The 23,565-nt window shown below is 35.7% G+C and overlaps 2 protein-coding genes across 10 annotated transcripts in view; one reads left to right on the forward strand and one right to left on the reverse strand.

Moving 5' to 3' along the window:
- FYB2 (FYN binding protein 2) overlaps window positions 1–2,947 on the forward strand; it is an 87,229-nt gene extending 84,282 nt beyond the window's left edge. The window contains 2 exon segments of the mRNA XM_067025757.1: window positions 1,985–2,141; window positions 2,838–2,947. Coding sequence (XP_066881858.1) covers window positions 1,985–2,141; window positions 2,838–2,947 — 267 coding nt within the window.
- A 3,970-nt stretch (window positions 2,948–6,917) lies between these two features.
- PRKAA2 (protein kinase AMP-activated catalytic subunit alpha 2) overlaps window positions 6,918–23,565 on the reverse strand; it is a 73,673-nt gene continuing 57,025 nt past the window's right edge. For all 9 annotated transcript variants that reach the window (XM_067007038.1, XM_059052859.2, XM_067007046.1 and 6 more), the window contains 3 exons: window positions 17,785–18,289; window positions 15,939–16,065; window positions 6,918–14,766 (listed from right to left, as the gene is read on the reverse strand). In XM_067007038.1, the coding sequence (XP_066863139.1) occupies window positions 14,528–14,766; window positions 15,939–16,065; window positions 17,785–18,289 (871 nt within the window). In that variant the 3' untranslated portion in view covers window positions 6,918–14,527. The remainder of the gene's footprint in view (window positions 14,767–15,938; window positions 16,066–17,784; window positions 18,290–23,565) is intronic.

The following is a 23,565-nucleotide window of genomic DNA, read 5'->3' on the forward strand; positions in this document are numbered from 1 at the left end:
TTAAACTATGAGCTCCTGGAGGACAAGGGTATATTATCTATCCTTATATCCATACACAGAGCAGAATAGGAGTACCTAACACTGTGTAAATATCCAAAAGCGTTTTTGGACTGAACTAACATAGGAACATACACATATCCCTCATCATCATTAATAAATTCTGCTTGGACCAAAGCTGATTAGGGTTACTATATCTAGGAATTGTGATAACGAAATTATTTACTGCAAACTGTGACGTTATTTGATTAGCTGAAAAACAAGTGTGTAACAATTACTTGTTGAAACGACCCTACGTTCCATCTAGTGCCCCCCCACTGTAGCTGTGACACTCTCATATAGGACAGAAAGCCCCATTCTCATGTACGTGAGTCTATTCCTCCTGATCACCTATGGTGAGTTTCCTTGATATATCTTTAGAAAAACTATACAGTTTCAATAATTTTTATTCAGCTCAAATCACAAAATATTGGGTGCCCCATTTGTACCGGGCAGTGAGGGTACAAGGATGGATAAAACTGTTTTCCATTTTCATTTTATGAGACAGTATGTTAATCAGAATCCATAATAGGGGTATATACAAAGTACAGTTAAAACAGTAAATTATACATGGCAGTCATGAAAGTCTTCACAAAAGGTACTTAAGAAAGAAGAGTATTTCAGGCAGAGAAAACAGGAGGAGCAATGGCATGGAAATATAAATATGTAAGGTACACAGCACATTCAGTATTATCACATAGCTTGATGTGGCTTCAATAAAGGGGACAGAAATGGGGGGACGGGGAATGATGGTAGGCAAAGGACTCTGAATGTCAAACTAAGAAATGTGGATCTTACCTTGAATGAAGAGTTTCTAGGACTTTATAAAAAAAGGTGACCACCTAATCAGATTTCCATTTTAAAAAATCACTGTGCATTCACAGTGAACAATGGCCTGGAAAGAGTAAGATCACTCTGTTAGGCAAAAGAAAAATCTTGTGGATTAGATCCCGTTTGGTATAGGTTAATCATCCAAATTCAGGACATTTCTGAGAGTGGAAGGAGGCACACTTAATCCCAGTAAGTATTTATAAATAGAGACATTAACCATAAGTAGAGACTAGCCCAAGCAAAGGAAGATGTTTGGCCACCCTAATTTGGTGAAGCGGACATCTGTAAATATAAGCTACGTATTCTGGAACTAATTTTTTCCAGTCAATGGATTTCAGTACATTTAGAAGGTGGTGTACCTGTAGATGTACGGGTTGGCTAGTTTACCACACAGAAAAAAACTCCCTTGAGGTCAGAAATCAAATTCCTCAGTTTTTTTCCACAAATGCTCGTCTTTAACCACCAAGGGAGAGTGGGAATTGCCCCACACATCATTCCTACCTCTTTAAAATGTGTGTGCTACAGCTGTATGTATATAAGAATATATGAGCCCACCAGAAAGGAAGGGTAGAAAGAACAGCTAGAAATCCTGTGTAAGAAAGAATTATAAACTCTAAAGCACTACACAAACAAAGAGGTTTTTCTCTTTCCCTTTTTTTTTTTCTTTTTTAACTTGTCCTTTCCCAGGTTTGGTGGTGACTTTATTACTGCAACAGTTAACATACCATTCACGGTACTTAATTTATACCAATGTTAACGCCTTCTCACCCACCAGAATTCATTCTAGTACGATTAGATAACGGGTGTGAAAACACTTTGACAATATGACCGTAACGAACAAATGTAAGAAAGATTGTGATAATAATAAATGTACTATTATTTCCTTAAATAACTTTTCTTTCCCTGAATATCTTGCTATTATTTTCTTTTCCCTTAGTCATTAGTTAACTAATTAATATCTAGCATCTTGAGTTTATTTTGAGGTTAGTATAACTAATTAATATCTAGCATCTTGAGTTTATTTTGAGGTTAGTATAGTATGTCCTCCATTAATTTTGTTACAATGAAAAACTGAAAACTATGCAAGCACATTCCGATTAGGAATTTCTCCTTTCAGTATGACAAAGAAATTACTGTCATGAACACAGCAGTGGCATGTTCCAATAATTCAAGAAATGGAATATTCGACTTGCCAATAACCCCTGGAGAAGAACTGGAAGTCATTGATATCACTGAAGAAAATCTAGTGATATGTCGCAATTCTAAAGGCAAATGTAAGTTACTGGCTTATTGCCCATAAGATTTCAATCACTGTTTTTTAAAAAAATCTCAACGCATTTAACTTTCAGATTAGTAATAGTGATTTTTATTTCTATAGATGGATATGTGCTAATTGAACATCTAGATTTCAAGTAAGTGGTTTGATTTTATACTTTAATAAATTCTAAATACATAATACATTATTCTGTCTATAAGTCTCAAGGAAAGACTATTTCATATATTTAAATTCAGGAAAAGTTTTTCAATATGCAATGCCCTATTCTATAAGGATTACTTGGAAGAGACTATTTTTGTGTCTGCCGCTCCTGAGGTTATCAAACTTCTCTACAGAGCATATTTATAAACATTTTAAAGGAGCATAAGAATATTAAACTGGATAAAAAATTCCCTTGAAATCTCCTACTCACTATTCCATGGACCTGTATTTCAAAATGTTTGTCTATTTTTCTTTTTTCTCAGGCATGAAGTTTGGTCACCTTAGGAAGATCAAGATCAAATGGTACAGTCTGCACAAGTGAGAACTAGTGTGAGAACTAGTTCTAAGGTCTCAGTCCTACCTCTCACATCAGTTTATGTGTCAGCATGAGATGGTGGAAACTTTCATCAGGAATTTAGAGGAGAAAAACAAATCCTCCACATTTAGATGTTGATTTTGCTGCTAAGCAGTTATCTTTCAATGTCTATTTCAGTATCTATTTCACTGCTGGCTCAAGAGACTGTGAAACAGTGTGTGTTGGCATTCCAGCACTTGTTTAATGAGCCATGTTCAAAGTTAGAAATCACGCCTTATGGCACCTAGTCAGTTGTGCAGATGGTTAGTTTGCTTCTAATGCTTCTAATATTAGTACACGAGTGTTTATAATTTCTAGAAGATGTTGTGCATTTAAATTGGGTGTAATTTAATTCTGAAAAGTAAATAGTATAACCACCATCTTTTAAATACTCCAATTTAAGGTATAATCTCAAAGCAGAAGGACATTTATGTACCAATTTTATCACAAAACTAAATCGGACAAATGCTGCCCCAAATTGGTTTCTTTGGGAAAGTAGTATGCTGAAAAGTAGTTTTTTCCTAAATTCACCCAACATTTTGAGAATTGCCTAAATATATTTAATAAAATTTAAATAATATATATGCTGTATCAGTTTAAAATAACCATTTTACTTATTTTCAACAGAATATTATTTTGTTTATGCCCAAATATCTATTAAAATAATTCATAGGTATTTTTACTTACAGAAAGTAAAGAAACATAAATAAGCTGAGCTGTATATCTATTAAAATAATTCATAGGTATTTTTACTTACAGAAAGTAAAGAAACATAAATAAGCTGAGCTGTGAATAACATTCTATTTTTCAGATGATGTAACACTGCCTGTTAGGGTGACTCTGCCCTTCAAGGGTATGATCCATGGCCTCATCCTTTATACTGTGAGACTATGTTTTAAGCTTCTGTGTTCTTTTATCTTCTTTTTCTTGTTCCAAATGGCACGTGCCAATAAAGGCCAAGCTTATTGTAGAAGACAAGGATCAAAAGTATTCATAAAGTTTAGAGAGAAAGATAGGTACAGAGATTATTACAAATAACAATTATAACACACAACATATAGGTGACACTGAAGCTTGGTCTTTAAACACATATATATTTGCTAGACAAGACACAGAGATGGAAGAAATCCATGGTCTTCCTGGTGACCAGGAAGAAATTGAAGGTAAAAGGAGTATAGTGTATCTGGTAGGAAATGGCAAGTGCTGGAATGGGGTAAGTCAGGGCTAGAATGTGACAGAGTTCACTTGGACTTTTTTTTCTTTTAGAGTGTAAGAACCATTCAAAGGTCTTAAGCAGGAAGACAATGCCAGGTGTCTGGAGAAAAAAAGGAAAAAAAAATCATGGCAATATGGGTGACAGATTAGAACGAGGAGAGACTAGTTATTTTTGTAATATTCGAGGCGTTAAGACCACTAGACCTTAAGACAGCAGCAATAGAAATATATAGTTTCAGGAGCCCCATTAGAGGTAGAAGTGAGAGAGAAAAGGAATTAGGAAGTGACACTGAGATTTCTTTTCTGGGAGATGAGATTAAGGCTGGCACCAAAGAAAGACTGGGAATATATTTCTGCTTGGACCCCCCCCGCCCCCGGATTGAATTTACTTCTCAGTGAGAGGCAGGGCAACCAGGCGACGGCAGCCCTCTCCCACACTGTGGGCACAGTAGAAGAGGAGGACATGGGACAGGTATGGCCCATGGGCAAGGTGGTAAGCTAGAGGGAGTACAGGGCTACGTTGAGCAGACACCATTCCTGCAATAATCCTGTACAAAAGAGGACCAAAACCCACGTCACACTTGCCACCACACCAAAACGTGAAGTATCTTAATTCCTGAGGTGGCAGGGGGACTACATTTTACCTGACATAGGTTTGTCCCATGCACATTCCATCTCATCACATGGCCTCTTATTCTAATTCCACGGCAGCTCTGAGTCTCCATTTCCTCATCAGTAAAGCAGGGCTAATACTCACCTTGTCTGCGTCTCAGGGTTGTTGTCAGGCTGTAATGTAATAATATAAATAAAAGTGTCCTAAAATCCTTAATACAAAATACTGTCTAAGTGTTGGTTTTTTTTTTTTTTTTTTTTTTTTTTTTGCGGTACGCAGGCCTCTCACTGTTGTGGCCTCTCCCGTCGCAGAGCACAGGCTCTGGACACACAGGCTCAGCAGCCATAGCTCACGGGCCCAGCCGCTCCGCGGCATGTGGGATCTTCCCGACCGGGACACGAACCCGTGTCCCCTGCATCGGCAGGCGGACTCTCAACCACTGCGCCACCAGGGAAGCCCTGTTGTTATTTTTAGTACCTGGCCTTTTCTGAAGTTGGAAGACGCTGAACACAAAAACAGGTTTTTGAAATTCAAAGGTTAAGACTTGAAAGAATGGCTAGGATGTAATAATTTTACATAGATATACTTAACAGTCTTTTGAAACTGAACACTTTTCTATGTTTTTTGAAGTATAGACCATTTGGTCTAATATAAACTAGTACCTAATTACTATTTATTGATATGGAATACATTTTTAGGAAGAACATTCCATCCACATCGAAGTAGTTGTTTCTATTTCGCTATCAGCCACATTTCTTCCATTCTTTAAGTCATGGCACTGAAACTAAACTTCATACACTATTAATCTACAAGGTTCTTTAAAGTAAACATTATAACTAAAGTTTCAGTAATGTCTCAAGCAAATGTCATCTGTCTCCTAGAAACCCTAATCTAGCAGAACATTTCAATGGAAAAACTGAGTTTCTATTTTACTGTTTAATTTTGCATAAAAAGAAATCATTAAAGATGACAACACTCTGTTGGATAAAAGACAACTTACAAAGGGACTTGACCCTAACAGAGGCTTCCACTGGGCCTCTCATTCACTTATAGGCCAGGCCACCAGCAACCTGTTAACATGCACCAGCAAAGCTGTCCCCTCCTCCTTTTGAGTACCTCTGACACACTTGGTCTTCCAAGTCGACAGAGCATTCTCTTGAACAGGGCCTCTCCCGCACATGTTCAGAACTTTTAAAACATAGATTCTGAGGGGAAGAAGAGGAAGAGCAAAAAGTCAATACATAATGACAAATTCCTAAGAAGCGGTTGTTTCTGGGTAACAGGGTCCGGATGATTTTTTTCAGCTTCTTCAAACTTCCTGTACTCAGATTTCCTACAATAAGCATCTATTACCCATACAATTTAGGAAATAAAGGAAAAAAGTATTCGCTAATAAAAACAAATCTGTTCTTCTAAGTTTGGATAAAGCAAATTGAAATCTTATATAGCTTGACTTTGATGTGTTTTTAATGAGAGCTAGCATATAATATTTTTCAAAACGTTGCTTTTAGATATATAAATATGGGAGGTGACTATCACAAGCACATAGGACCACATCTACATTGCTTGTTCTCTAGTCTCAGCAGCCTTCAGTGTAAAATTTTGTTGCAAACCTGAGGTCTTCTATGGTAAGCAGGATTTTGGCCTCCGTGATCTTCGTGTCCTGGTTTTTAATACCTGTAAATATGTTATGTGACTTGGAAAAAAGGGACTTCTTTATAGATGAAATTAAGTTTGCTAACCAGCTGGCCTTAAATAGGGAGGTTATCGAAATGAACCCTATTTAACAGCATGGGCCCTTACAATCAGAAGAGGAAGGCAGAAGAGTCAGCCAGTCAGAGATGTGGTGAAGAAGAGGTAGGTGACATTTGAAGCATAAACCCCCTGTCACTGGCTTTGAAGGTGAAGGGAGCCATGGACCAGAGAATGATGCTGGTCTCTAGAAGCGGCAAGTGATCCCTAGCCAAGAGCCAGAAAGGAAACGGGACTGCAATCCCACAGCAGCATAGAACTAAATTCACCACCAACTTGAATGAGCCTTGAAACAGACTCTGCCCCAGAACCCTGCCCTACCAATGCTTTGGTTTTCAGCCTGTGTGACTGGATGCAGAAACACCAGCCAAGCCCACCGAACTTCTGACTTACAGAACCGTAAGACAATACATTTGTGTTAAGTCACAAGTTTGTAGTAACTTCTTATGGCGGCAATAGGAAAACTAATACAATGGCTAAAGTTAGAAACTACAAGTGTACAACAAAGGAAGACAAAAGTGGACAAAGATGGTCTGGAATCTCCAAGGAATCACAGGCAGCAAAGTTCTACAATGGCTTTGTCTGTAACTATTGAGTTGCAGAATATTAGCTTAATGACTGAACGGAAACAAAACAGCTTTCAAATTAACCAGAGACTTTAATTTGATTTTGTGAAAAAAGTTTGTAAGTAATCGGATAGGCTGCTTTTCTCTTTTGTGTTTGTTACCTATGAGTTTGTACACTGCAAGTATTAACTAGGGAGAACCTATAACTATGAAATGCTGTGTAATTCAAGAAGACGTCTTTACCACACAGTTGCTGGAAGACATTCTTCCCACTGAACATTTAACACTCACAAAAAATACATAACAAACAAAACTGAACTTTGAATCTACGGTTATTAAAACACAAAAGCACTAAGAGTCTGGTCATTTTTTTCCCTTCCTGAAATGAAGTATAGAAAATGATCCCAATGTCAACAGTTAAAAAAATTATTTTAATAGATACGTAATCAAGTGCTTCAGTGGATAAATGCATCAACCTATGGGAGTTGTTTTTCCAAAGATGGGCTAAGAAAGAATGAATGCAAAGTGTTCTTGAAAATTTTTTGAACAATTAATATCCAATCTTACATTTTCTTATGATTGTCATGGACACAGCCTAATGGCCGTCAACTTTCAGTTTTGTTTGTTGCACTCAAAAGCCACTGTATGATATTTAAGCATACATGATACAGAACACATTCTTCCTAAAACAACATTAAGATTACTATGCTTAGAGTTCACAGTTCTCTAACAATTTTACATTAAACACTCAAAACATCATACAACCACAGATATTTGTGAATAGTCTGGAGAGAAAGCTGTATTTTGGTACATTAAGGCATCTTCAGCCAACAGTTTAAGAAGTTCTGAATATCTGCTGCAACAAAAGACAAATTTGATATTTGGATATTTGATACTTTCAAGACATTTTAAAAGTCCCTTAAAATAAGAATACCAGAATTTGTGAAACTGTGGTCTTAAACATTTTTACCACTATATTCTTACCACATAAGACTTACCTAAAATCAAGATACTCATCCTATCAGTATCAAAGACACCTATTAAAAAAAAGGAAGGGATTTACATTAAATATGATGATAAACCCTGTATTTTAAACAAGGGCCTTCAGTTTCTCACACACATCTGTGAGGTAGGTTATTATCCACATTTTGTAGATAAAAAAAACTAAATGAGGTTAAATGACTTGCTGCTGTCAAGCAGCCAAACTGAGAATCAGATTCAAAGTTAGATTTTGTTCTTTGCATTATTTCTTTCCTTTACAAACTTTTTAAAGGGTTGAAATATAAAGACTGTTATTCATTGCATTGATTTTAAAAACATGAAAAGGCAGCCAAACTTTTACCAAGGTGACTTAAAAAGTGAAGCAACATAAAACAAACAGAAAAACACATTTAGTGAACAGTTTCTGACAATGATAGTGAGGTCTGGCCAAAGGAACCTGAAAACAAACAGGCAAAAGCAAAAATGTGACTGTTTGTGGAGGACAGATTTAAGGAAAAATGAGAGGAATCAAGGAAAAAACACAGTTTAAACAAGGTTTTGACTAATTATTAGTCCTACAATTCAAAAGAAAAGGCACAATTAATTAAGGTGTTTTTGTTTTTTTAGTGGATCTGTTTTTTCCATCTTAGGAAAATGTTATCTGTCTAGAAAAATGGACTTTCTTTGTAACAAAACTTAAAAAGGACTTTTAGCTGTGAAAAATGCATGCTTAAATTAGCAGCAAAAATTAAATATGCAGTTTTCCTTGGCTAGAATGTTCCTATTCCTTCCTTGAAATTTTTTTTTTCTTCAGTCTTTTTTTTAATACATCTTTATTGGAGTATAATTGTTTCACAATACTGTTAGTTTCTGTTGCCCAACAAAGCGAATCAGCCATATGCACACACATGTCCCCATATTCCCTCCCGCTTGAGCCTCCCTCCCATCCTTCCTTGAAGTTTTAAATCGACACAAAGTAGCAAACCGCGAATTTAAAAATTCCTACTGTATGAACCTTGTCAAAATTCTCTGTATGTTCAAAAGAGTTGTCATGCTAGGATATTCTATAAGCACTTCACTTTTTTCCTGGAAAGAGCATTCTGCTCTCGGATTTCCTTAATTGCACTTTTTCAAATGTAACTTAAATTTACTTACCCTGCTTGTCCAAATAACCATGAGCCACACTTCCATAACATCTGAGCTGCTTTACATATAAACAGTAGTTACCAAAAGTCACATACACAATCACGGCTGCAAACTGGGATTGCTATGCAGGCTGGCAGTAAACATTAACATTGGCTCATGAAATTAATACAGCCCCGCAGTCTAACTTCTAGACCCAGCCTGATTCTTATCAGGTTATGACTGAAAAAGTTTAATTAAAACTCAACATAGTCTAGACTGTGGGTCCTGTTCTTTATGTTATTACTGGTTCAGTGGCATCAAATGCATTATAATGATATAGGGAAAGGCTGGTAAGGATGCCAGCAACTTGCTTAAATAAGATACACTTTGAAAAGCTCAAACATAAATTACATTTCAAATTTTTATAAGGTTTGAAAGAATCCATATCAAGCCAATAATAATTAGGTAGTTTGTGAAGAGAAATATACTCTATGAAAATAGTGTCTTATCATCTAATATGCATATAAAATGAAAAATAATCTGTATATGAAATTTAGATAAGCCTAATTTAGATTAATAGTAAAAAACTATGATAATTTAAGATAGGAGTTGGGGCTAGTTTTACTTTCTAAAATATCTTTGCTATGAGAATCATATAAATAAAGTTAAAGAATCATGTCCTAAAAAGTTTCTTCAGTATTTTTTAAGCACACTCAATAACTTAGAAATACTTAACAAAAATCAATATGCTAATCATAAATACTGACGATAATTACATCTAGTTAGTACAATCAACTGGTTCAAATAATTAAACTAAAAAATATTCAGTTAAGACTACTTCATGTCACTCTAAGACTTGAAAGCAATACATCTTTATTTTTATTACTCAACTATGCAGATATTTCAGTGATTCAGATTGTTTTCCCCCAGAGGAAGGGGGCATATAAAGAGCATCACTGAGCACTTGTATAGCATTAAAGCCTTGTGAAGAGCCTTCTGGTCCTGCTTTCTCATCTGGAAAATCGTTAACTCATAAGGGTACTGTTAACATATCAAATAAGTTAATAGAAGATATGGAGGGTCTCTGGATCTAAAAATCACTATTAAAATGTATGGAACACTTCCATCACTCCAAATTAGTAATCTTTTGCTTTATGGCAAGTGCACATGACATTTTAACATGTTTGGTTTTCTGGATGATTTTTACCATTTGTATTCCAGGGAGGCAGCTGTATTCAGAAAAATATTTTAGTATATACCTTCAAAACACCTCGCCAAACCAATACAGACCACTCACACTAGTATAAAAATCTCTAAATATGTAAAAAGTGAGCACTAATACAAATCATATGAAAAGGCAGAGAAGACAGAACTTTAAAGCTGAAAGGTAACTCAGAGGTCTTTTAATCTATCCCCCCCACTTTAGAGGTTAAAAATGAGGCCCAACACAGGATTTGACTTACAAACAGATTGCACAGATCCCTCATCCAGAATTTTAGAGTTTCTGAGAACTATTATTAAAGTACATTCCCTATTCAAAAGTCACAGAGTGACAGAATGATCAGGTAAAGAAGTGCCAAATTGAAAACGTGGAGGTCTTTAAAAAGAAATAAAAACAGACAAAACTGTGAACACGACTAGCATTTAGATATTGATATTTCACAGCCATTAACAGGATTTAAATTATTAACCAGTGAATAGACAAACATTCAGTGTCTATGGTAGGCACATTCCAAGATCTTATATTTTATAAACGGAAGGTGCATTGCTTATATTAACTCAATATACTGTACATTTACAGATAAATCCAAATAGTCAAAAAATCTGTAACAGTTGTCTATGATTATCTTCTCAATTATGTCTCATCTAATAAAAAATAAATTTGTATTCCCTGAGTACAAACTGGCTAGGGAATAAGAGAAAGCAAGCCCAGGATTATGTAACTGTCCCAGGAAACCTATTTGCAGAAAGGGGAGAATTGTCTATACTACATATAGCCAATTCCCTGACATGGAATACTGTTATTTCTGAATAGTTTAGGCTCTTGGATTCTCTTTATAGCTGGCAAGTATCAAGGAATGCAAACACTAGTGGTTACAAAAGTGTCTCAAAAATTTGTTGATGAAAACAAAAGCCCAATTTATAATAGTTTGCCTCCCTCCCTCCCAACATATCTAATTCGGGATGCTGATTGTTCCTTCATTAAAGAATAACAGGAATTAGATCTAAATATGGTGTTCTATATATAAAAGTATTTAGAAAATGTGCACTGCCTATACTTTCTGAAAGTAAGAATCAATGTTATTGACTCATTACCCATAGAACCATAAGCATTAGTTACTAGTCTCTTAGACCATTTTTAGAAGTAATCTTGTTTAAGGTTTTTCAGTTATCCATTCAACACAAAAAGAATAAGTTTGCTCTCCACAAAATACCACAAGCTGATTAAGAAAATCAAGGTGCTATGAAACAAGTTGTAGACATATAAAATTCTACTAATCCAGCATTCGCTCAAGATGAATATGTCTACAGGCTAAAATGAAATTATTCTGATTTTGAACCAGATTCTCTCCAACAACTGATAAGGGAAAAGGAAATCTTAATTTTGTTCTTATCTACCCATTATGGCAACCTGGTACAATAATTTTCTTAAAATAGTATTTTTCAAATATGTTATTTCCCAGGGGATAGTAGGTTTAAAACCATGTTTAAATTAATCTGGGCAAAGCAGGATTAAACAAAGTTAAATGGTTTTCTTTTTTTCACAGAAGGACTGGTCAAAGTTTTTATGCCCACATCCTTTGTCATCTTCAAGCAGGAGAGTAACATGCATCATTTTCCAAACTTGCTCAATGAAACCCCTTTTCTACAGAGCATCTGACAGAATGCAGTTTGGGAAATGCTATTCTAGAACCACTATGGACTCCATTTCCAGATATACCTAAGACTTTATCTGTAGCCTAATAATAGAAGCTTTCCTGCAGAATCTTAACATGAAGAAACTGTTTCTACCGCAGGTCTGTCTACCACATACCACATCCACAATTACCCAGTTTACAAGACTGAAATGTGGGAATTTAGCAACTGATTTCTTTCCCTCTCCCTGCTCATTAGCAACAAAGAGTCTCCTATGAAAATGTTCTAGCCCCATTATGCTGGGCTGAGCTTCCTGTAATCTTCTCTCTACAAAATACTACGCCATCTACATTCACAGAACAGCTGTGCTCTAAAAACTTAAGGACACAGGAACCCAAACTGTGACCCTTGGTTCTGCTAAAATTCAACAGATGGCTATCAAAAGGTAGATATTCATAAATACTGGCAAGAATGAGAAAATAGTAAATAACTTTTTAACTCTTAAAAAACATGATAATCATCCATTTAAAGCAATTTTGATATAAGTTTCTAACATTTGATTCATTAGACTGAAGAAGCTAAAATGCCACTGGATTCCTTCCTACCGTTTCTCTGTCTTCAAAATTGTTAGGGATTTTGTCATTGGGAATAAGGAATCAGATTAATTCCTTATTTTGAAGGTCACCCCATTCATAGGTAAGTATTACGAGGTGGCCCTGTTTTTTCCGAAAGAGGTATTTACACATTTGTTGAGGCCAAAATTATGCCATACCTATATGCAGCAGGACTGCTTTCCCCTATAAAAATATTCACAAAAAAGTATCCTTCGATGCCACTAGATGGCAATCTTTCAAAGGTTTAAACTTAACACATCTTAACTGCAACCCCACCCTCTTTCCCAAATTGGCTAACAAGGATTCCTTGTATTTTGATATTAAGAAGTCAGGCTTAAAAGTTATATAACACCATTTTTTAAAAGTTCTGCAAAACAATATGATATGACACACTGCAAACTCCTGACTCAAAGCTCTTTAAAGATATAGACATACTTGTCTTTCATAAACACAAGAGAAATTTGGTCTAACATTCTCATTTACTTCTTGGTAGAAAACACATTATTTTTGGCAAAGAGAAACCTGTCAAGGCAATGTCACTTTTTGTTTTCAAGAGCTTAATCTTTTATAGGGTAAGTCAGGCGAATGAGATTGTTAATTATAACATATTAAACAAGACAAATGAATAAATACAAATTCGATAAATTATACATAATTTTAAAATTAAATATTTTTACTAAAACAAAATATAATCAATGGGCTGTTATCTACCCTGCTGTATATAGGTTTTTTGTTTTTTAAAAGCCTTAAAAAAAAACCTGCACAAAGCCAAAATAAAAAAATTTGGTTTTTCATTTAAAAGCACTGGTGCGAATACATATATATATATATATATATATATATATGTAAACAACACATATATTTATTCAAGAGAGAAGTTTTTGAATGCTTAAGGCGTCCCTGCCCTACCAGGTTCAACAGTGAAAGTCACAGCCTACCAAGCTTTGGAAGTACACAAAAGCCCTTAGGGGCCAGAACAGTGTTTCAAACTGGATGGCTAGCAAACCAAGATATAGAACAAAGAAAGAGAACCAGAAAAGATTTCAAAGCTGAGTCAATCAGCCACTAAGGATCAAACAATAAACAAAGACAAAGGTGACTAGGGAAGGTGAGGGAGGGGGGTGAATACAGTAACAAACTTCTGATGAATAATTAGCATTATGGGATGCAACAGGACACACACATACTCCTCACCACCACACACAATAAGAGATCAAAGATAAGAGTTCTCTTTAAGAGACTGTTGACATTTTGCTTTGTTTCATTTAACTGTCTATTTTACCATGCTTGGTGAAGTACAAAAATAAATAGAGTGAAAAAGAATTTGAGAAACGTAGATTCTGAAGGCATGTTGTAAAATGATACAAGTTTATGAAAAAGACAAAAGTTGTTGTAATTCCAGATGTTCCAGTCCTGAGTAGAACCTTGAAGGCTCTTAAATATGTTATTCAGGAAAATCTCAAGATAAAACCTCTAGTTAGTTATAGCTGTTTTTAAGGAACCTGGAAATGACCGTTACCTGCTTCAGGACCACAGCCCTTCTGTTGAACACTGGGCAATATTTGCAAAAACTGCTAGCAGAACTTGGTTTCTGAAATCTGGGGGGCTGGTTCTTAAGATTTCAACATTTAATTACTATCTTACTAATGTTTGGGCTATTTTTTAATCTTCTTGTGCATAAACACAGCTTGAAGCCTGCTGAAATTTAGGAAGCAAACTGGATTTATCTACACTAAACAGTAAAGCAAGATGATGTTGCCAAACCACCCTTTGACTGAGATGGTTCACCAGTAAAGGTGTATTAAGCATCTGTAGTGAATCCACAATTTTAGATTAACAATAATCTTCATCAATGTTCACGTATTAAAGATATTACCTATGTAAATTTATCATAGGCAAAACAGAATTACAGATGTCTACAGTAAATAAAATGTCAGACTTTTTCGTTTTCAGTCATTTCAATGGCATTGAACGTCCCCTGGAGATAGTCACAGCTCTCAACCAGTACTGCAGAATATGTGATATCCATAAGTAAAACAATAATTTAAAGAATATATCTGATTTTCACAGTGCAAAAACAGAAAGATAGAAACTAAGGAAAGATCATCAACGGGCTAAGGTAGTGATCAGACTGGCACACATTTCAAAAAAATCCATGGTGTGACTGCCCAAGCGAGGTGTAACTGAAGACGATGTGCTTCCCATCAAGGAGCCCATGAGAGAGCCAGAGAGCGAATGGCTCTCCGCAGTTACAGAATCCAAACTGGATCGCGGTCTGTGTAAGCCAGCAGCAGAGCAGGACCGCTGGGGCGTTGAGGAGCCAGACCTCTGCTCCATCACCTCATCTGAAATGGACCAAAGAAGAGCAATTTATATGAAAGGTGTATTTGCCCGAGCCCTTCCTATGAAGACACCTTATTCAGAATATTAAGTAAACACATCTGAGCAAGGACACTCCCATACGGTCAAAAGGTGACTCCTAAATCCTTCTCAACATAGTATTCGACAGTAACCTTGAAATCAAACTGATATCCCTTTCATTCGAAGAAAGCACACCTTTGGAAGATTATTTTCTTGTGTTGTATCAACAGAAAAAAAAATCATCAAGATAAAAACAAAAGTTACCACTGCACTGATCCTTCAGTGTACATTGCAACTGCCTAGGGGAAGGGGCAAGGGAAATCTTGTTTAAAATGCAGATTCCCAGTTTCCTAGGACCCACCTCCAGAGATTCAGATTTGCTAGGTCTGGGAGAGCTCCTAAGAATCCTCTTTTTAATAAGAACTCTGGGTAATGTTGATGAAGGTGGTCTGGGGACCATATAAACACAGCTATAGTTGATGGCAGTTCAAGAATAAAGTTTATTTAAATGCTGTTGAAAACAACTGCCCTAACTATGAACTCCGTTTTCCTCTGGTTCCATCCAGCAGTGGACTCTTGGTTTATTCTGCTTGTATCCCACTTGGGCCCCTGAGTGGAATAAGCACATTTGCTCAGCCAGGTTTGGCTCTTGGCACACACGAGGTCCTTGGACATGACCACGTCCGTTGACTCCTCTGCCTCCTGGATGGCCATGGGCACCAAAATCCAGTCCAAATCCCAGGAAAGGCCTATCTGGATACCTTGGCCACCCAAGATGAAAGAAGCTGATGAAGAATGAAGTTTAGATATTATAATGCTTACTGATAAAAAATGAATGGAGAAGTGTGACAAAGAATCTAACAACATCAACTAATTTTAGGTAAAAATTGCTTTCCTGTTGTTCCTTTTTTCTCCACAGGCAACACTACAAATGACTTTTTTTATACCAAGGAAGCACTTCTTTTGGAGAAGTGCTAGATTAGAGATTTTCCACATCTTCAATCGTCTTTGTTTCACTTACATTTTTAGTTAAGTCTAGATTACTTAAAAACCAGTATAGAAGACCTACCCACCATGTCTTTGAGATGGTTTAACATCTTGTCAACTAGTGCCAAGTTTTATCTTCTCAGAGCTCATGCCTGCATGGCTTCCTTACCATCAATGCTTTTAAAGTCCAAAAGATAGCTTCTATTGTCAACCAAGTAAAGCTGTAAGCTCATTTTCACATAATTGCCAGTCACTGGATTTCTTCTTCTTACACGTAGATGGTATGCATTCACTACCTAAAATGAAAAATCTTTAAGGAAAAACATTCAAAATAACAAACTATAAAATATCTCCCTTATTCTTATTGCGAAGAATAATATCAAAACAAATAACTGATAGAGGTGGGGTAGAGAGGGAATTCCTGAATGATCTTTTTTTTTTAACATTACATAGTAGTTTAGTATTTATTTAATCCCATTAACAGTACTGTGTACAACAGTTAAAATTCAAAGGGAACTCGGAGACTCTAGAGAGTCGAGCCTTCTTTCCAGATATGCCTCCACTCTAAACCATCAGTAATATTTTGGCTGCCCAAAGGTATCAACTTGGATACCTTTACCTATGAATACAGAACAGACAGAAAAAGGACAAATAACATGTCAATGGTTTGAATCAGGCACTGTTAACAGGTATTGCCACAAAATTTAAGTATCATAGTAATCTCGTAAAGAAGATACTATTTGCCTTTTGAAGATAATGAAACTGCAACTCAGATAAAGAAGATTCTGGTTTTCAAAACATCTTATCAAATTAGTTCCAAAAATTTCTCAGTAAGAATTTTAAAGACATTAACATCTCCTTTTTAACTAAATAAAACTGCTTCGGAAAAGGGAGATCTGTGTTTTTTTTTTAATGGTTTTAAGGAAATATTATTTTGTTTATTCATTCCATGTACAAATAATGAAATAAAAACATGTCATATGAATATTTACATGATATGTTTGAAAATTTTTTTCTTCCGTTAAAAGTGCCATTCACAGTCCTCAAGAAAAGAACAAGAGTAAAAGATACCTGAAAATAAAAAACTGATTTTTCCCCCACATATACCCAAATAGAATTGAAATGAATTTGAGTACTAATAAAAAAGTAAAACGTGGGCTGAGAGTAAGAAAAATATACCGCAACTAAGGACTAAAAGAACAAGCCAGGGCTTCCCTGGTGGCGCAGTGGTTGAGAGTCCGCCTGCTGATGCAGGGGACACGGGTTCGTGCCCCGGTTTGGGAGGATCCCACATGCCACGGAGCGGCTGGGCCCGTGAGCCATGGCCACTGAGCCTGCGCGTCCGGAGCCTGTACTCTGCAACGGGAGAGGCCACAACAGTGAGAGACCCGTGTACCGCAAAAAAAAAAAAAAAAAAAAAAAAAAAAGAACAAGCCAAATAAGACAGATTTTTCTCAACTTACAGAAAAGTATTTGTTTACTGAATAAATATGTCCTGATGGTATAATCTGTATCAACCACTTGCTGTTACAGCTACTGGCAAAGAGAAAAAAACCCTCCCTTAAAAAGGAGAGAGAAAAGTAAAAACACAGTTATCTCTGAAGACGCATGACTTTTAATTGTTATGATGCATGCTGAAACAGGTTTTCAAGAGATTTCTCAAGAGATTCAATTCTCTTGAATTCAAGAGATTAATTTCTCAAGAGATTTCAAGTTGATTAAAACTTTGTTTCTCAGCCAAGAATGTTATTCTATAATTTAAAAAATACAAAGGTCCCTAACATTGACAGTTCTTCATCCTTACAGAGATTTGTTTTGTTTTGTTTTGAATGCACATGGTACATTATTGGAAAGAATGGGATTTATCAGCCAGAAGCATCAAGACCACTAAATTCATATCTAAATCAAAACCAACTTTTTTTAATTGACCTTCGTACTCAACTCAGCAGCTCAGAGCAGCTTACTACACAAAAAATGGCTTCTACAAATGATCTTCATATACTACAATTTCCTACCTTCCATTCAAAATCCAGCTGTTTCATAGCTCGGTACACTTCAGCCATAATGTCATATGGTTTGCTTTGACTTCGGATTCCAAGATGCCACTTGGCTTTTTTCACAGCTAAAGATTTGGGCTTCGTTGTATTCAGTGCATCCAATGGACATCTTGCTTTAGGGCTGTCTGCTACAAGAGGTGGCATCCTTTCTGGATGAGGTTTCAGGCCTGGGGGAATATGCATGGCACTATCATCCATAAAAGAACCAGTTGGGGGACTAGAGGCGAGGTAGAACTCACTGGCTTGGTTCATTATTCTCCGATTGTCAATGATAAGATGATAAGCCACTGCAAGCTGGTCTTGAGGGTCACCACTATATAAACTGTTCATTACTTCTGATTCTGTACACTCAAATTTTTCACACACTTCTTTCACAGCCTCATCATCAATGACGTTAGCATCATAGGAGGGGTCTTCAGGAAATAAGTAACCGGGCAAATCTTGTTTAAACCATTCATGCTCTCTAGGAAAAATACCACAATACACTATTGTAAGAACATGCTTTGGCAAGTCCCAAACAATTTAGACATGGGGTAATACAATATAACAGAATCAGAAAGACCTGGTCTCTAGTCACTTACTAGCTATGGGACCCTGGGTACGTTGATTCATCCCTGCTCTTGAATAACTATGATTATTCAGACTTGGGTATTTGGCTGACATTTTCTCAAAAATAAATGAAATGAGCCTGTCACGTCAAAGGAAACAACTGGCAGTATTTGTTGCCAATCATAAAATTCAAGCTTTCAAGCAAAATGTTAGAATTGTGTATAATTTGTGTCTGTCTCCAAGAATCTGACAGCTTCTCAATACTTAAAGACTACTACTTTTATCATGAAGAGGATAATGACTGTAATTTGATATTATATAATAAAATGTGTCACCATTTGGAACATCAGTCTACCTCAATAACCCAATATTTTCCATATGGCCAATGCAAGATGTTACAGAATCATACATGGGCAAAAGATCCACTCAAAATACAGAATAGACCAGTGGATTTTAATGTAATAAAGTACAAAAGTTCACTGATATGTTTTCTTATTTGATATTGCAATTAACGTGTTAAGCTTTGGTTTAATATCAAAGAAAAATATCTGTAACTATCTGAAAGGCTATGAAAATGTTCCTCCCTTTTCCCACCACTTATTTGAGATCCGATATTTTTCCTAGACTTCAACTAATACAACATATTGCAACAGATGACTGAAGAAGCAGATAATGAGAACCTAGCTGCTGTCTCTGATTTAGAGGATTTGAAAAATGTAAAATAAAGGTACTCTTGTCACCATATTTTCTTGTTTTAGAAAATAAGGTTATTTTTAACAAGAGACATATTATTCAGAATAACATGTAGTAGGTTTATTATTAAGTGAATTAAATATTTTTTAAATTTCTCAGTTTTGATTTCTAATATGATATTGATAAATATGACCTATATTTTTAAAAAGACTCTTTGGAGTCCTCAATTTTAAGACTGTAAAGGGGTACTCAAACCAAAACGTCTGAGAACCAGTCTCCTAGATCTTATTTTCTCACTCTTCTGGGCCTTTGCACATGATGTTACTATTGCCACCCTAGAATATCCCACCCCTTTCCATTTAACTAACATGTACTATTCCTTCAAGATTTCGTAAGCACTGCTACATGGTAAATTGGGCACTCCCTAAGCTAAATTTAGATCAGTACATATTTTACCTGAATGCCTTCTATTGACTAATTCATTTATGAATATTTACTAAGGACATACCGTGGTAAAAAGGCACGCTCCTTCTCACAGAAATTATATTCTAGCTGAATACAGATTAAACAAACACTCTCAAAAATGAATATATAGTTACAAATATACAAATATAAAAATCCTGTGATAAAGATTATGAGTGAAAAGTACAGGGTAAAATAAGAGTATACAATTCAGGATGGGAGGTAGGTGATTAAGGAAGCCACTCTCAGTAATATTTAAGCAGATACCAGAATGACTAGAAGTCAGCTAAGCAGAGCTGGGGAACAGGTATTCCCAGCAAAAGAAACAATACATGCAAAGACTCTGAGATAAGAAAAAATTTTGCTATGTTCAAGGAACTGAACTGAGGCCACACTCATGAAATCATAATGAGTTACGGGTTGGAGTGGCAAAAGATATCAGGTATTTCTGACAGCTGTAGGCTATAAAAAAGGTTTTTGGATGAACCTATGGGTGATGAAAATAACTGAAAGATTTTAAAGAGACAGGCATGACATGATCTAATTTGCATTCTGTAAAGATCATTCTGCTTGTGATAAAGAAATTGAATTGAAAAGATAAGAGTAATAATGACGATGAGGAGGAGGATGCTAGTGCAACAGCCCAAGTGAGAGATGATGGTGTGCCAGGCCTTGAGTATATACACAGAGATGAAACTTCTACAGCTTCTAGTAGACGATGCTATTATAACACTCATACTTTCTTACAGTTGTTTTTCTTAATCCTCCCCACTAAACTGGGAACTCCTTGAACCAGGGACTATGCCTTATTCACCTGCATTCCAGTACCCAGTGCAGAGTAAATGCTCAATAAATGCAGAATAAATGATGAGTAGCCAATGAAGTCAAAAATGAATTCATAAATGAGTTTAATTGCTATATCATGATAATAATAAGCACTTAAATAAATGTTTAGTAATAAAAATGACTGGTGAATACTAATTTTTTCAAAAGAAATAATAGAAAAAAATAAATTGTTACACATCTAACGTTTTTAAAATGTCAATGACAAATAGGGAAGATGAACACTTTTGAATGAACTCCAAAAACTCATTCTTCCATAACAGAAATGAGATTACTAGTGAAAATTGTCAAAATCAACTTTTTCAGAACTCTGGAAATTAACCAAAGGCCTGTAATAATCTGAGGAGTGCTTGTTTAAAAAATTGGCCGAGTCTCAGTAAGCACAGCGAGATTTGTGACACTTTAACACATTTTTGACCAAAGACGTATTACAGCCACAGGTGTTAGTCTTAGTTTCTGCAAAAATCCCCCAGTCAATAAAGCGTTAAGTTACTCCATATCCATCTCCTTTCCCCATTTCTATGGTAGCCTTGAAAACCAACAGCCTCACAATCATTGTAGCCCAAAAAACCAGCATCTAGCAACCACTGGTGGGGGGATATGGGGAGAAGAATAGGTTTAGAGCTCTCCAAAAGTCCTATCCCAAGGGAACTGTAGTTATTTGACATGGCTGGCAGATCTCTGGAAACCTCTACACTCAAGCCCTGTCTTCATCTGACCTGACTCAGAGCTCCCTCTACAAAGCCTTCTCCCCAGAACATTTGTCAAAAACAATCAATGGCAACTGTCTAACATCCCAGCTGCTAAAAGCAGCAATAAGAGTTGGAGCAAACAAGAAGCTCGTCAAAAAACTAAAAAGGAAAAGTTAGGGAAGTAAATTCCATAGTGGTCCTTGAAATATTCTGACATAATCCTGGGACTCACAAATGCAGGGCTGTGTTCATTTCCAAGAAAGGCCCTGATTTCTCATCACTGGTTGACTTTGAGGCTCTGTGCTAGCAGGAATGAAGACTAATGCAGAGTTATGAGCTTTTCATTAAAGCACTGAAGACACACCCCAACATGTACACAGAGTCCCTCAGCAAGGGCTGGGAGACTTATTAGATCAAGGTCTTTAAGGAAAGCTTTGTCTAATAATTAGCTGACCATTAAGCTAACCAAGCAGAGACTTCAGTGGCCACCCATGACAAAGAATATAGACTTTTGGAATTAGTTCAATAAAATCACTTAACAAAGAAGAGCAACAACAACGTACAAGAATTACAAATTCTAGGCATCTATGCAAGATGAATAAAAACATATGACCATTTAAAAACTTATACATAAATGTTCATGGCAACATTATATACGAACCAAAAAGTGGAAACAACTCAAATATCCATTAAGTGATGAATAGATAAACAAAATTTAGTATATCTAAACAATGTAATATTTTTCAAGCAAAACAGTAACGATGTACTGATACATGCTACACCATGAAAGAACATTGAAAACATCATGCTAAGTGAAAGAAGCCAGACTCAAAAGGCCACATGCCGTATGATTCCATTTACATGAAATGTCCAGAAGAGAGAAATCCATAAAGACAGAAAGTAGATTAGTGGTTGCCAGGGGCTGCAAGGAGGAGGAAATGGGTATAGAGTTTCTTTGGGGGATGAGAAAAATGTTCTAGAATTAGACAGTGGTGATGACTGTTTAACTCTGTGAACATGCTAAAAACCACTGAATCATACAATTTAAAGAAGCAAATTTATGGTATGTGAATTATACCAATAAATGTTTAAAAAAATAGAGAAGTAATCTAAATTTTCATTTCCAATTAATTCAGAAAAAGAACCACAGTTCTTCATAATAATAACAGTGCCAATTAAAAAGCCATACTTTGGGGCTGGGGGAGGAATAAATTAGGAGGTTGGGATTAACATATATACACTACTATATATAAAATAGATAAGCAACAAGAACCTACTGTATAGCACAGGGAACTATACTCAGTATTTTGTAAAAACCTATAACAGAAAATAATCCAAAAAGGAATATATACATACATATATGTGTGTGTGTAACTGAGTCACTGTGCTGTACACCTGAAATTGACATGACCTTGTAAATCAACTATACTTCAATTAAAAAAATAATTATAATAATAAAGCAACCCTCCACATGTTAAAAAAAAAAAAGCTATACTTCCAGCTTTTAATTTTCAGGAGTCAATTTCTAAATTAACTTGACTGAGGTAAGCAGTAACCAGGATGTTTATGAAGGTTCACATGAGACAAAATCAACCATTTCATATGGGTTACTACACAGCCACCAGAAATTATGTCTTTCTGTCACTATTGCCTAGTACCTGATTTTGATATATGACTTAAGACTAAATGAGTTTTGATGACTACCAATCAAATTCTAGAAACTTCACAATGTGTGCAAACTTCTTTAAGTGCAGTACAGCTAAAAGGTCCTTATATATTCACTTTAATATAATATTAATAGCTAATATTGTATGCTGGGCATTATTCTAAAAGCTTTAATTATATTAGGATGAATGTTTGCAGTTTCTAATATTCGACTGTGTTTAGACCTACAGGAATAGTAAATTCATATGGTTCAACCTAAGACTATCCTCCAAACAAATCCACTATATATGACGTAGTTTAAAAGCATGAAGAGTTATGAGGAATATGCCAATAGCTAGTAAACAGAGAATCAGAATTTGTAATTAGACAGTTGAACTTCAGACACTCACTTTTAACCACAATAACATTAACAGTAATACTAAGCTTACGGCACTTAAAGATGTGATTTTCCTGAAGACAATGTCTGTCTTGCCTACCAATATATTCCCAGCACCTAGCATAGGACCTTAAACAGAGTAGATGTTAAATAAATAATTGTTAGATAAATAAAAGCAAAAATGATTAAATGAACGAATAAATACTGAGATATATTTTCTAACCTCCAATAGCTTACCATCTTAAAAGAAAAACAAGATCTGTACAAAAATACAGGCATACCTTAGAGAGATTGCTGGGTTGGTTCCAGATCACTGCAATAAAGTGAATATTGCAATAAAGCAAGTCACCAATATTTTGGTTTCCCAGTGCATATAAAAATTACATTTAGAGTATACTGTAGTCTATTATGTTTGCAATAGCATTATGTCTAAAAAAGCAGTGTGTATACCTTAATTAA

This window comes from Kogia breviceps, chromosome 1 (genome assembly GCF_026419965.1).
Source record: "Kogia breviceps isolate mKogBre1 chromosome 1, mKogBre1 haplotype 1, whole genome shotgun sequence".
Classification (NCBI taxonomy): Eukaryota; Metazoa; Chordata; class Mammalia; order Artiodactyla; family Physeteridae; genus Kogia; species Kogia breviceps.